This window comes from Sciurus vulgaris (genome assembly GCF_902686455.1).
Source record: "Sciurus vulgaris genome assembly, chromosome: 16".
NCBI classification, from domain to species: Eukaryota; Metazoa; Chordata; class Mammalia; order Rodentia; family Sciuridae; genus Sciurus; species Sciurus vulgaris.
In genome coordinates this window covers 21,695,225-21,709,202 of record NC_136477.1, presented here as the reverse complement: position 1 = coordinate 21,709,202, position 13,978 = coordinate 21,695,225, and the positions used below count along the sequence as shown (strand labels likewise).

Sequence of the window (13,978 nt, the reverse complement as noted above, 5' to 3'; positions counted from 1 at the left end):
ATTCCAATAAAATTATATTTTGTAAGACAAGCAGTGGAAAAATAAAATAGAATAAAAGAATTTTTAAAAAGAAGCAGTGGAGCTGGGTGCAGTGGTGCACGTCTGTAATCCCAGGGGCTTGGGAGGCTGAGGCAGGAGGATTGCAAGTTCAAAGCCAGCCTCAGCAAAAGCGAGGTGCTAAGCAATTCAGTGAGATCCTGTCTCTAAATAAAATATAAAATAGGGCTGGGGATGTGGCTCAGTGGTTGAGCCCATATCCAGAACCAAAAAACCAAAAGCCAAAAGCAAAACAAAACAAAACAAAAACAAGCAGTGGGCTGGATTTGGCTTCCAGGTCATAATTTTCTAACCCTTCAACTAGAGAGAAGCAACATGTAGTGTTGAATAGTGTGTATTTCATGGAGTCAGGTGTCATTTGATGATGTAGACCTTTGCACTGTACATTGCACATTAACGTTGAGTTTCTAGCAGTTGCGTTCCTGGGAGAGAAGAAATGATGTTCTACATTGAACACTACATGTAATCTGATGTGGGAAGACATGGGTATGAATAGCTGCTTAGTTTTTAGAGACAAACTTGTAATGCTTGTTTTATTCAGTTTTTTTCCTAGCTGTGACCAAAACACCTGAAAAGAACAACTTAGATAAAGAGCTTTTTGTGGGCTCACAGTTTCAGAGGTCTCAGACCACAGATTGCCCCCTTCACTGCTTTGAGTCAAAGGTGAGGCAGCACATCATGGTGAAAGTATGCCGCAGAGGGACTCTCCCCTTGTGGCAGCAAGGAAGAAGAGAGAGGGGAAAGGGGCCACAGAGAGGATTCACACTTCCAGGGCGCACCCCTTGTGACCCACTTCCTCCAGGTGCACCTCACCGGCCTACAGTTATCACCCAGTAAATCCACATAAACTAGGGCGAACTGATTAGGTTACAGATCTCCAAAGACAATCATTTCACCTCAGAATATCCCTGCATTAACAGGAGCTTTTGGAGGACACCTCATATCCAAACCATAACAACTCAGTGCCCTGTTTTCTTTACATAACCTTCTTAAGGGAGTAAATTTAGGTGCATTTTTGCTTCATATAGAGAAGCAATATGTATCTTTGTGAAGTGTATAGTTTTTACAAGTTTTGTGGGAAGAAGGCCAAGTTATCAAGAATTTTATTTCACAGAAGCAGTTCTACTTAGTGCATCATGTTCAGTTTTGCCCAGAAAAGTAGTAGATTAAGCAAATTTTAGGGTAGAAGAAAAAAAAAAAAGAATATTTCAAAAAAATGCATTGAAGTAGTTATAATTTAAAACTTGATTTAATTCCTTAAATTTGTTTATTTTTTAAATTGTGTATTAAGGTTGGGGGTGGCTCACCATGTCTTTTATAATGCTTAGGGCCTCAAAACATTTTAATCTAACTCTGTATATGGTGTCATTTTTTTGGAGAACAGAGCTGAGTTACTAGCAAGGGTTTATAACTTTAGATGAGTAATATATATTCTCAAATGTATTCTTTATGTAATCTGCTTTGGTGAAAAACTAAGTTTCCAAAAATTGTATCTAACAGAAGAGGGAAACTGACATCAATAATAACTGGTTAGAGTTTCACAGAGATCAATGGATCCATCACAGTTGTGGTTGGGTGGAATGTTACAGGTGTATATCTTCATAATAATGTACTTATGTATATGTGTGTATTTACCTGGTCATTAGTTAGGAGGATACAGCTGAAATAACTTATAAGGAGTGATAACGGAACGTGAGTACCTGTGAAGGCAACAACCAAGGTGGCCACATCAGGATTAGCATTGGGTTTTAAAGAAGCAGTATGTGTTGGATGGCTACGGTGGGGGAGAGTAGGTAGAAGATAGGGAGAATATGCCAGAAGGCAAATCCTGGAAAAAACAATCAAGGGTCAGGAACAGGATAGGGATTTCAGGGGGCCAAGGGAAATTCAATGTTAGAGCAGAATATGTATAATATATGTATAAGAAATGTTGCTTTGAGGTCATTTTTTCTAGGTCCAGATTCAGGGTTTGTCTTTTATTCTAACATACCAGGATCATTCACAATTCTTGATTGGGGGGGTGGTGGTGGTGGTGGTGGTGGTGGTGGTGGTGGTGTGTGTGTGTGTGTGTGTGTGTGTGTGTGTGTGTGTGTGTGTGTGTGTGTGTGCGCGCGCGCGCGCGCGCTGTGGTGCTGGTAATTTGAACCTAGCGCCACGCATGCTAGGCCAGCCCTTTGGGGGCGCTATTTTAAGCAGATAAAGTATGCTGCTTAAAATAGTTCGATGCTGAGATAGCCCATTCCAGTTCCTACCCAGCATCATCCTTTCCATCCCTGACACCGTCCTTTGATCTTTTTTTTTTTTTTTTTTTGGGGGGGGGGGTAAGTGCTGAAGATCAAATCCAGGGTCTCTGAATGCGAGGCAAGCACTTTACCACTGAGCTATATCCCCAGCCCCTTAAAACCGCCCTTTACAATTTTCCTGAAGGATGTGTTCCATCCAGCCCGCCTTAATCTTTAGAGAGACATCACGAACATCGCTGGGCTTGGAGGGAAACCAGCTGACCTTACAGGCTGGGCTTTGAGAGCGCACTGGCTACAGGACACCATAGAGATGATCCTCCCAGTTCCTAGAAAGGCAGTCGATGAGGTGCGAGACCGCTGCTAACGCACTACCGACCGCGCCACGGCTCTTCCGGTCCCAGAGGGGAAAGCCTGTGTCCTGGACCTCCATGCACCCCTGGGACCGTAGACACCGCCCAGCGGGGAGTCCCGAGATCTCACGGTGAGCTGGATGGGTCCAGAGAGGGGAACGGAGCGGTCCCGGCGCGCCTCGGCTGGGGGCGGCGGGCCGGAGCTGGTGTGGAGAGTCTCTTGCGGCCTCGGCCCCCCTCCCCGGATTGCTGCCTGAGCGTGCCGCCTGGAACCAGGGGCTCCCAGGGCACCTCGGCCGGGCCCAGCCTACAGTCTGACCACTAGCACTACAAACCCCGGAGCCCAGCTCAGAGTCCGACACAGAGGATAAACTTAAGAAGGTGACAGTAAATGGACGAATGGAATAAATGAACCCCCAGCCTATCCTACAGCTAAGAAACTTGGGTAGGGACCGTCTTAATAGTGTGAAACGCACTAAGTGGGGGAATGTCAGGACCTAAGTTCTAATTCTGCAGGGTTCAGAGGCAGTCTCTTGATCTCAGAAGTTGAACTGTCTAGTAGTCGGGGCCCTGTTTTCTTTACCAGGTTCAGTTGACAGCACCTTGTGTGACAGTTGTTTGCAAACGTTTGTTTTCCAACAAAATGTTACTATTCATTATCGCCAAACATTCACGGAATTCAGGGGCAAGGAATAATCAGATTACTCACAAGTGGCATTGTAGCCTCCTCAAAGGAAATATGCTTCCAATCTAGTGCTGGAAGTTATGTATATGAGTGGGATTGAGTAATATTTTATTTTTTGGTTCTTTTTTAAATGGGTGCATTGTAATTACACTTGGATGCTATTTTAAACCACATTTATTTAGCACTGTATACTAGCCACTGTTTGAACCAGTTGTTCTAATTTATTTGATCTTCACAGTTGCATATTAATCTGTAATTTTTTAAGTGAAGAAAAGAGGTACAGAGAGAAGAGGTTATTTGCTCAAGGAGCAATGTTGCTACTAAGGGACACAAGGTTGCAGAAAAGGCAGATGCAATGTGATGCTACAGCTGTGTGTTATTTAGGGCCAACAGGCAGACCAAGAAGGGTTTCCAAGACTTGTACTTTTCACTGTGGTCTTATTGAAGGAATCACAGTTTAAAATCCTGCACTTGCCTTTCTTAGACCACTTCAGCTAATTTTTGAAGGCTAAGGAGGTGGCAGTGAGGAAGCAGTTTAAAAGGTATGAGGAGGAAGCCACCTCCTTATTAGGTTAGCAAGATGAGGTTATTAAGATCTTTTTCTTTTTGCCCTTTATTATAACACCCATCTCCCTCTAGATCTGCAGACAGATCGTTTTAAAAATCTTAAAATCACTAACAATCAGATTACTCCACAATAGGCACTTAGGGAAGCATCTGTACTTTCCTTTATTAGTAGTCTTTAGACTGGGCGTAAGCCAACTGTGGGCCATGGGCCAAATTTGACCTGCCATATTTTTTGGTAAAACTTTTATTGAAACACAGCCAAGTTCATTTATTTACACGTGGTCTACTTCTGTTTTAAAATTACAAAGCAATGTTGAAATTGTAACAGAGAGATGGTTTAGTTGATGAAGCCTAATATACTTTATGGCCCTTTACAGAAAAAATTTCCTGCCCCCTTACATGGACACACTAGTAACAGCCCAGATGATCCATGGTTAGAGAAGAAGGGTCATCACCAAGACATCTTTCCTTTTCTGTAGATTTTTTAATCAAAATAACATCCAACCCCTTTTGGGTGCATACTGTGTCACAGATATTTTTATGAATGCTTTACATGAATTAATTCATTTAGTCCATGATTCACAGAATTTTGGAGTTGGAATGACTTAATGGAAATGATACAATTTTTCATTTCTTTTTGGTTAAGAAGCTTATCAGGTAGGCCCACTCACATGGCAGGGTAGTTTCCTGACTCCCAGTCCAGTCCACTTTCATCTTATTCTGAATGGAAGACCACTACCACATCCATTGAATCTGATATATTTTGATTTTTTTTTAAATTTTTTTTTTGTCCTTTGGTGCTGAAACCCATGTTTTAAAAATAACTTTTCTGACTATAAAAGTAAGACATGTTTATGTTTACTGAAGGAAAAATCAAGTATATACAAGAGTATAAAGTTACAAAGTAAAGTGATTTACTTTACTTTTATTTACTGGAGATAAGTGTGTTAATTTTGGTGAATTTTCTTTCCTATTTTTAAATGTGTGTATTTTGTTAAGTTGATCTGTTAATATTAGTTTGTTTAGTCAGAGCTTACTTAGAATATGTGTATATATTTTTTGTTGGAGTTTTACATTCATTTGTTTCAACAAAATGTGTTTTCTCATGACTATTCTTTGAAAATATGATTTTTTAGTTTAATAATTTATCATATTTATATTCTGTCAATGTTTATTTGTTTTTTAAAATTATAGTAGCAATATAATCTTTGCACAAAAATCTTGGGGATCTTCTGATTTTATTTTTTTGCTTTTTTTCATTTTATTATAGATATTATTTATTCCTATAGGACAATGTTCAAATATTACGAAAAGATCAGCTTTAAAGCAAAAGTTTACTGCAATTTTACACCTCAGGAATGATCACAGATAACAATTTGATATAAATTCTCATTTAAGTTAGGATTTTTTTTTCAAAAGTAAAGTAAAATATAGACAACAGAGGCATTTGGCAAAATTATTATTTTTTATTAAAATGTTTTTTATTTTTACAGACACATTTTGATTCATTGTACAAATGGGGTACAAGTTTTCATTTCTATGGTTGTACACAGTGTTGATTCACACCATTCATGTAGTCATACATATATAGGGTAATACTGTGTTTCATTCTGTTTTTCCATCCCCACCCCCTCCCACCCTTTTCCTCTACACCATCCAAAGTTCCTTCATTTTTCTCTTCCCCACATCACGCCCCCTCATTATATATCATCATTCACTTATCAGAAAATATTCGGCCTTTGGTTTTTTGGGCTTGGCCTATTTCACTTAGCATGATATTTTCCAACTTCGTCCATTTACCAGCAAATGCCATAATTTTATTCTTCTTTATGGCTGAGTAATATTTCATTGTGTATATATACCACAATTTCTTTATCCATTTGTCAATTGAAGGGCATCTAGGTTGGTTCCACAATCTATTGTGAATTGAGTTGCTGTGAACATTGATGTGGCTGCATCACTGTAGTATGCTGATTTTAAGTCCTTTGGGTATAAACTGAGGAGTGGGATACCTGGATCAAATGGTGGGTCCATTCCAAGTTTTCTGAGGAATCTCCACACTGCTTTCCAAAGTGGCTGCACCAATTTGCAACTTCACCAACAATGTACGAGTGTGCCTTTTTCCCCACATCCACACTAATACTTATTATTGCTTGTGTTCTTGATAATAGCCATTCTAATTGGAGTTAGATGAAATCTTAGGGTGGTTTTAACTTGCATTTCTCTAATTACTAGGGATGATGAGCACTTTTTCATATATTTGTTGATTACCTGTGTTATCTTCTTCTGTGAAGTGTGTGCCCTTTTCCTTAACCCATTTATTGATTGGGTTCTTTGTATTTTGGGTGTAAAGTTTAAGTTCTTTATAAACTTGGGAGATGAGTGCTCTGTCTGAAGTGTGTGTGGGAAAGATTTTCTTCCACGCCGTAGGCTCTCTTTTCACATTATTGATTGTTTCCTGTGCTGAGAAAAAACTTTTTAGTTTGAATCTATCCCATTTATTGATTCTTGTTTTTATTTCTTGGGCTATGGGAGTCTTGTTAAGGAAGTCTGGTCCTATGCCAAAGTGATGGAGATTCAGGCCTACTTTTTCTTCTATTTGGTGAAGGGTCTCAGGTCGAATTTGTAGATCCTTGATCCATTTTGAGTCGACTTTTGTACAGGGTGAGAGATAGGGGTTTAATTTCATTTTACTGCATATGGATTTCCAGTTTGGGGAAAATTATTTGTAATTCACTATCACCACAGTGCTTATTTTTCCTTCTTGATCTTATTCATCATTTAACAAACACATTTCATGTTTACTTCATATATGTTTGTTACTTCATACATGTTAAAATATGAATGTGAATCATTCATTGTGTACAATCAAAATCAAGAAGAAATTTTAATATCCTGCATTTTAATTTACATATTAACATAAATAGTTTTCCAAATAGTCCATATTTTCATTTTAATTATTGCTGTTTCTATAATTTCGACCAAATGGAAATACCATAATTGCTAAGCTTCAGTGTCTACCAATAGAAAAATTATTTCCAACAACACTGCAGGGGACATTTCTTTACATGCAACAAAAGTCCTTTTTTTTTGTTTCCTCTGAGAACTTCTCTATGAGAAAGTTATAATAGTAGAATTACTAGGTCAGTGAATGTAGGCATTTTTGTGATGTACTTTCATGATTTCAGTTACTCTGTATCAAGAACTCTAGGAGGTTGGGGGCATACGGTATTGGAGTGTATGCCTAGTGTGTGCGAGGCCCTGGGTTTGATCCTCAGTACCACCAAACCAAACAAAAAACACTCTAAATGTTTGTGTTTAGCTTACACATCTCTCCTCTATTCCAAATATGTTTTACTTTTTCTTTGGACAGTTCAAAGCTAAAAGTATCTTTTTCTCCCCAGATCAGTGTTCCCACTTCACGATAGGTCACTGTCATCATTCAAGCCACAGAATTGCGAATTATCCTTCTCTATCTCACCTCCTCCCCCCAGTATTCATCCAGTCCTGGTGATTCTGTCTCATAGTCGGTCTAGTACCCTTCTTGCACTACCCAGAGAGCCTCACTAGCCATGCACTCCCACCTCTACCCCTTATATGCACTGTCTCTCTGTGCTGTGGGCAGAGAGATGTTTTTATACAACAGTAGATTGAATCATATGTGTTTTCAAATGTTTTATGATTTTTCTGTTCACTTTAGTGTAAAATCCTTAAATGGTTTGCAGGATTCTGTTTGATCTGGCCTTTGCTTGCCCTCAGACTTTATGTCTGATTTCTGGTGCTTAACAGTTTAGCTGTACTGTCTCTTTCATTCTTTCCAAGTTTTGAGTTTTGTTCCTTTTGTGTCTTCTGTTTAGTCTTAGATATAGTTTATCTTTATTCCTTTCTAGTTCCTATTTGTCTCCTTCACAGAGTCATGGTTTCCTATATTCCCTAGTACCCCATACTTCCACTTTTGTAACTCCTGTATTTGAAATTATTGATTTAACTGTCTTTGTTCAGTTACCATATAAGGCCGGCAAGGGCATTGGTTGACTCTCCCCCCACCCCCCAGTGTCTAGCACTGGTTACACCCAAATTCCATTCTGCTGTCTGAGCCTCTGTAGGATTGTGTGACAGCTGATAGGTGCCCTTTTTATGTTCCTCCTGTGAAAGAAAACCAGGAAAGCCTACACAAGATCTTCTTAAACTTTCAAAACTCAGAACTGGGATTTTTACAATTAAAGTTTTTTTCGTTTTAAACTGCAGCCTATGTACTCATATTGAGCTGTGCTTGAAGAAAAATTGTTTAATTGATATGACATCTAGAAGACAGGACAATCAGCGTATTTTTAGTTTGTATCTATTAGAGTTCCCTAGGCGTGATTCAGGCTCATTGACATATGGTGGAAATTGATCAGTCAGATTTAATGCATTAGGCCTTGCCATGAGGCTATTTTCCCATGCAGCTTTTGACTATATTAGTTAACTTTTAATAAAGATTATTGTATAATGGACAAAGTGCACTAAGTGACATGAATATTTATATCTGTTTAATCTTTGTCTTTATAATTTAAGGTAAAAAATAACATTTGGATTTATTCATCAAGTTCTTGAACATTGGACAGTTCCTTGTTCTGTCTGAGCCTGCCACTTCCTGAACAGCTGAGAAATAGTGTTTGTGAACCTAGATGGCTGCACACGAACCCTGATCTTTGCTGATGTAGTCACACTGCTATCCTGAGAGGTATTGTGTGTATTATTAGATAGTTTCCCCAAACAATTCTTTCTCATTTTTCTGTTTGCTGGGGAAATGATATCTTCCACCCCAACCATTTTTTTTTTTTTCCCTGTGAGTAGGGCTGGTGGTTTTCCAAACCTGAAGTCTTTTCTGATCAAAGCAAGGAGAAGATTTGCGGATATTGAATATGCAAGGAGCTGAAGAGAGAGCTACTGAAAGAGATACTTATCCAGGTGAGTAGGTATAGGACAGTGTATGAGACACAGCCACTCTGTAGCAAGGCTTTGAAAATTTTAAAAGAGAAAGTGATTAAGGTTCAGGAGATAAAATTATTGTCTCTCACGGGAATGTTGGGGGTGGGTGTTGATGAGCATCTCTAGGGCCATCTTGTTCTGTGGGTCTTATTAAAGCATTTGCCTTTTAAAATTCTACCATTACCCATTTTTTGAATACAGACCATCCGTTTTGCCCGTTTTGGTTAATATTAGTCTCTGTGGTGTCTGTTATTTTCCATTTTCTCCCTTGCCTGTGATTGGCTCACTACATGATTGTCTTGCCCCTTCCATGAGGTTCCTCATCAGTGGTAATCAAATTGTCCTAATGTAGATCTCTTGCAACTCTGACTTATTTGCCAGACTTGCATTGCTCTATGCTCGTAGGCCATTATTCTATGCTCATAGATCACTCCTGAGATCTATGAAAACTAGGGTTCCACAGCTTCTGTGACCAGCTCTGCTCTACACAAGAGATATTTATCGTGGTGGTTTCTTTTAGGTTTGAAGAACAAGCCTGTTGCAAAGAAGGGTATTTTTCAAATTGATCCACCAGGGAGAATAGCAAAGAGACTCCAAGAGGATGAACAGCAGGGTTCTATGTTGGAAGGAAAATATGCCTGTGAGGGGATAAAGGAAAACTCTTGGGAAAAGGCTCCTGGGCCACACCTTTTCCAGGAAGGAGGTTTTGGAGGAATAACTTTTGTCCATGGAGAAGCATCCCCTGAAATGTTTAGTCAAGAATATAATTTTGAGAAAAGCTTGCTTTTGACCTCAAGCCTTGTTACACATCTCAGGGTTTCTACAGAAGAGAGTCTGCATCAGTGGGAAACAAGTAATATACACACCAGTGGGATTTCAGACCAAAGTAAGTATTCAGCTCTCTCCACACAGAAAAAGACGTGGCAATGTCAGGAATGTGGAAAAAACTTCACTCAGAGCTCATCCCTTACCCAACATCAGAGAACTCATACTGGAGAGAGACATTATGCATGCGAAGAGTGTGGGAAAGCTTTTAGTCGCAGCTCAATCCTTGTTCAACATCAAAGAATTCACACTGGAGTGAAACCATATGGGTGTGAGCAATGTGGGAAGGCCTTTCGATGTCGATCATTTCTTACTCAGCATCAGCGAATCCACACCGGAGAGAAACCTTACAAATGTAATGAATGTGGGAATTCTTTTTGCAATCATTCACATCTCACTAAACACCAGAGAATTCATACTGGAGAAAAACCCTATATGTGTAATAGCTGTGGAAAGGCATTCAGTCAGAACATACACCTTATTCATCATCAGAGAATTCACACGGGTGAGAAACCCTACTTATGTAATGAATGTGGCTCTTCTTTTCGTGAACACTCAAATCTTATGCAACATCAGAGAATTCACACGGGGGAAAAACCGCATAAGTGTGACAACTGTGGGAAAACCTTTCAAACAAAGGCGAACCTCTCTCAGCATCAGAGAATTCATACTGGAGAGAAACCCTATAAATGTAAGGAATGTGGCAAAGCCTTTTGCCAAAGCCCATCTCTTATTAAACACCAGCGAATCCATACCGGAGAAAAACCGTATAAATGTAAGGAATGTGGCAAAGCTTTTACTCAGAGCACCCCACTCACTAAGCATCAGAGAATTCATACAGGGGAAATACCCTACAAATGCAGTGAATGTGGTAAAGCCTTCATCCAGAGCATTTGCCTTATTTGGCATCAGCGAAGTCACACTGGAGAGAAACCCTATAAATGTAATGAATGTGGAAAGGGCTTTAATCAGAATACCTGCCTTACTCAATATATGAGAATTCATACTGGGGAGAAGCCCTATAAATGTAAAGAATGTGGGAAGGCCTTTGCTCATAGCTCATCTCTTACGGAACATCATAGAACTCACACTGGCGAGAAACTCTATAAATGTAGTGAATGTGAAAAAACCTTTCGCAAGTATGCACACCTTAGTGAACACTACAGGATTCACACTGGTGAGAAGCCTTATGAATGCATTGAATGTGGAAAATTCTTCAGACACAGTTCAGTCCTTTTCAGACATCAGAAACTTCACAGTGGTGATTAATCCTGGCATTTAGCTTACGATAGTTTCTCTAGAAATAGTGCCTAAGAATCTGGCTGGGAGGACAGGGGCGGGTAGGGAGATGAGACTGGGCTACTCTCCTCATGTGGAGGTGGGAGCCTGGAGAATGCAGAACTTACTTCAGGTGGACATCTTGGAATGCTGGGTAGAAAGGAGGACCCCATTTTTCAGATGAAGCGGGCAGATTACCACTCCTCTCCATATGACCACACCGCAAGGGCAGACATTTGTTAAACTAGCACTCGTGTTTCCTTTACCATACCCTTCTGACTTTGTCACCTAAGTACACTGGCTGGTGTGGAAGTGGCAGCAGTTCTGAGGTAGTGCTGAACTTTGAGTGGCTTCCAGATGCTTGTGGCAGCTGTGCATTCCATGGTAGGGAGGCTCCCTTACCTGTGGAAGCCCTATTTTGTCCTGTTATGTGAAGGGGATACAGAAACAAGTAGGGGGAAAAAAAAAGAACCTATATTCATTCATTCAGTAAATAAGGGGACATGTGGCCAGAACTGGACTGATCTGATGTGAGTTCCAGATGTCCTGGTGAAGATGACATCAGGGTGAGGAAGATCTTCCTGATGCTTTTAAACTTGTGGGTGACATGGAGCTAAGAAGGAAATGGGAGATTAAGAGAGTGTGTCATCTTGTGAGAAGGCAGATCTGTTCAAGGGGAAGGGCAAGGAAAGCCCAACTTCTGTCACAGATGAATACTAGCTTACTCAGGTGAGAAGTGATCTGTGGTGGACTGCTGATGATAAGAGGCATCAGAATAGAGACCCTGCATGTGACTGAAGGAGTCATACACATAACCCTGTAGTGACCTAAAGTATACATCTCCCTTAAAAGTTTGACCAGATCACTGGTTCACAGGGACTAGAGGACAGGGACCCACTAGGACTAACAGAAGGGACTTGGGTGTTGGCCTTAGGAAGACAGCCTTTTAGGCTGGCTGGAGTTTCAGACTGCTGGGCTATTCCTTAATAGAGTGATGACATTGACATTTGTTGTGGAAATACTTTGGAAAGATATCTGAATCCCTGAAAATTGAAATAGCAGTTTGCTACTGACTCTTATTTTGAGAGATAAGATAGTTTTCCTTTTATTTCCTCGTCCCTTTGATGCTTTTAACTGCCACCCAGAAATTGAGCTCAAGAAAATTGGAGACTTTAAGCAGTATTTTTGAAATAGTTTCTAAGTTCTGAGGCTTATATAATTTAAAAGATATGAATATGAAAATCACCTAAAGTAAGTGAATGCTTGGTTATTTGTAACTTGTAACTTGGCATTTATTTTTCCAGAACATCTGTCTTGCAAGCATCAGAGCAAACCATAACTGTTAAGAGAAATGTGGTATAAGGAACACATTTGCTTTTCCCTCTGTAGTGTGAAGTTTATGTTCTCAAGACCTACCACAGGGTAATTCATAAGTGAGGAAATTAATACCTTATTTGCAAAAAAAAAAAAAACTATGAAAACTTTCTAAGTGTTTTATGCTAATAAATATATATATATTTTACTGAAAGTAAATGTCAATGTAAGTGTCATTTCTAAATGAGAAATAACACTATAGAAGTAATTGCTGGTACATAGTAAGCGTTTAATAAATATTTGGTAAATTAATATATTTTAATCAACCTTTGCCTACTAAAATCTTTTTAGGACCTTTCCTGACACGTGGATATATATAGTAATATAATAGTTATATGTTACTATTTTCCAAATTATGAGTGGATAAGACAGACGTGGACAGTTTTCTTCAGAAATAGTAAAACCTTAAGTATGACTAGGTGACACAGTTTCATTTCCCTGCATCTTGTGGCCACGCCAGGGCCAGAGTGGAATATCTCAAGTTCTGGTGAGAAAGAGTTTCTCAAATGGAATGGATGTAACCTTGAATATTTAGTCTTTGGACTGGTATAGTCTGGCACATTTTTACTTCATTGAGAAACAGAAAGGAAAGGATCTAAATGTTTTTTGACTGTCCTCAGCCCATATTCTCACATTTACATAACTGCTCCTAATTTCATTTCAGTTGCTGGCCCTTGAATGTGCCTAGACTTTTCAGTGTGTCCCCAAACCTAAAAATTGCCCTCCCTTTCCCTTTTATTCAGTTTTCATATTAATCCAAACCCTGTTGAAATTATCTCTTAAATCTGGAAGCCAACTGCATCACTACTGCTTTGGTCTAGTTCCCTAGTTTATCTTCTAGACTATTTGTTTTTCTAAACATTCTTTCAGTTTCTAGCACCACAAATCCATCTTTCATATTTCTTCTGGATGATTTCTGTAATCCTAATTACAAGCATTATTGCTTTCTCTTAGAATAAAGTCCTAGCCCTCTAAAGAAACATCTCAGGCCTCTTATTTGGCCCATGTCTACATCTCCATCTTCAGCTGCCATTTGTTGTCCAGTATGTCTGCTTGGTGGTGCAGATTCCTTTGATTCTGCAGGATCACCACTGAACTGGTATTTTTGCATCTACTATTTCTGTTGCCTCAGTTCCCTTCTTTGCTTTTGCTTGCCTGAAAAGTGCATTTGTCATTCATGAGTGTGCCCGGGCAACATCTTAAAACTGCCTCTAATCTCACAATTTTTATTCTGTATTTTATACTTTTCATCATTTTGTCCTATTACATGGTAATGATTTGTTTACAAACATTTCTCTTCCAACTAAACTGTATACTCTACCAGGGCCAAAGCAATGTGATATTCATTTTTGTATCCACAGTACCTGGCACTTGAAAGTTACTGAGTATCAGCAGAAAGGAGGTAATGTGAATGTATGTGTCTTTGAAGTGTTTGCCATGAGCAAAAATTCTGAACCTTTCTCCAAGAATGTATAGTTGAATTAAGTAGAGGACCCCATAATAAAAATAGTTTACAGCCAAAGAAGTTTATTACAAATGAAGCAAAATTCCATCACAAGAAAAAAAAATGTATGCAGTTGCAGGGACACCTAGATCAACTAAATCCATGAAATGGAAAGGTAAAC

General features: G+C 39.3%; 1 protein-coding gene across 3 annotated transcripts; it reads left to right on the top strand.

Annotated features, from left to right (window-relative positions):
* The first annotated feature begins 2,681 nt into the window (after positions 1–2,681).
* ZNF502 (zinc finger protein 502) lies at positions 2,682–11,604 on the top strand. Of its 3 annotated transcripts, none has more exons than XM_079116364.1 (4): positions 2,689–2,781; positions 8,460–8,628; positions 8,742–8,855; positions 9,397–11,604. In XM_079116364.1, the coding sequence occupies exons 3-4, from the start codon at positions 8,810–8,812 to the stop codon at positions 10,968–10,970; spliced, it is 1,620 nt and encodes a 539-aa protein (XP_078972490.1). In that variant the 5' UTR covers positions 2,689–2,781; positions 8,460–8,628; positions 8,742–8,809; the 3' UTR covers positions 10,971–11,604. The 3 variants fall into 3 exon arrangements, with proteins under 3 accessions (XP_078972488.1, XP_078972490.1, XP_078972489.1); XM_079116363.1 differs by having other exon boundaries at positions 8,460–8,633; XM_079116362.1 differs by lacking the exon at positions 8,460–8,628 and having other exon boundaries at positions 2,682–2,781.
* Positions 11,605–13,978: the final 2,374 nt, after the last annotated feature.

Coding starts and splice junctions, on each gene's coding strand:
- ZNF502 (XM_079116362.1), top strand. CDS start 8,810: ATGCAAGGAGCTGAAGAGAGAGCTACTGAAAGAGATACTTATCCAG. Junction 8,856..9,396: donor TGAAAGAGATACTTATCCAG/GTGAGTAGGTAT, acceptor GGTTTCTTTTAG/GTTTGAAGAACAAGCCTGTT.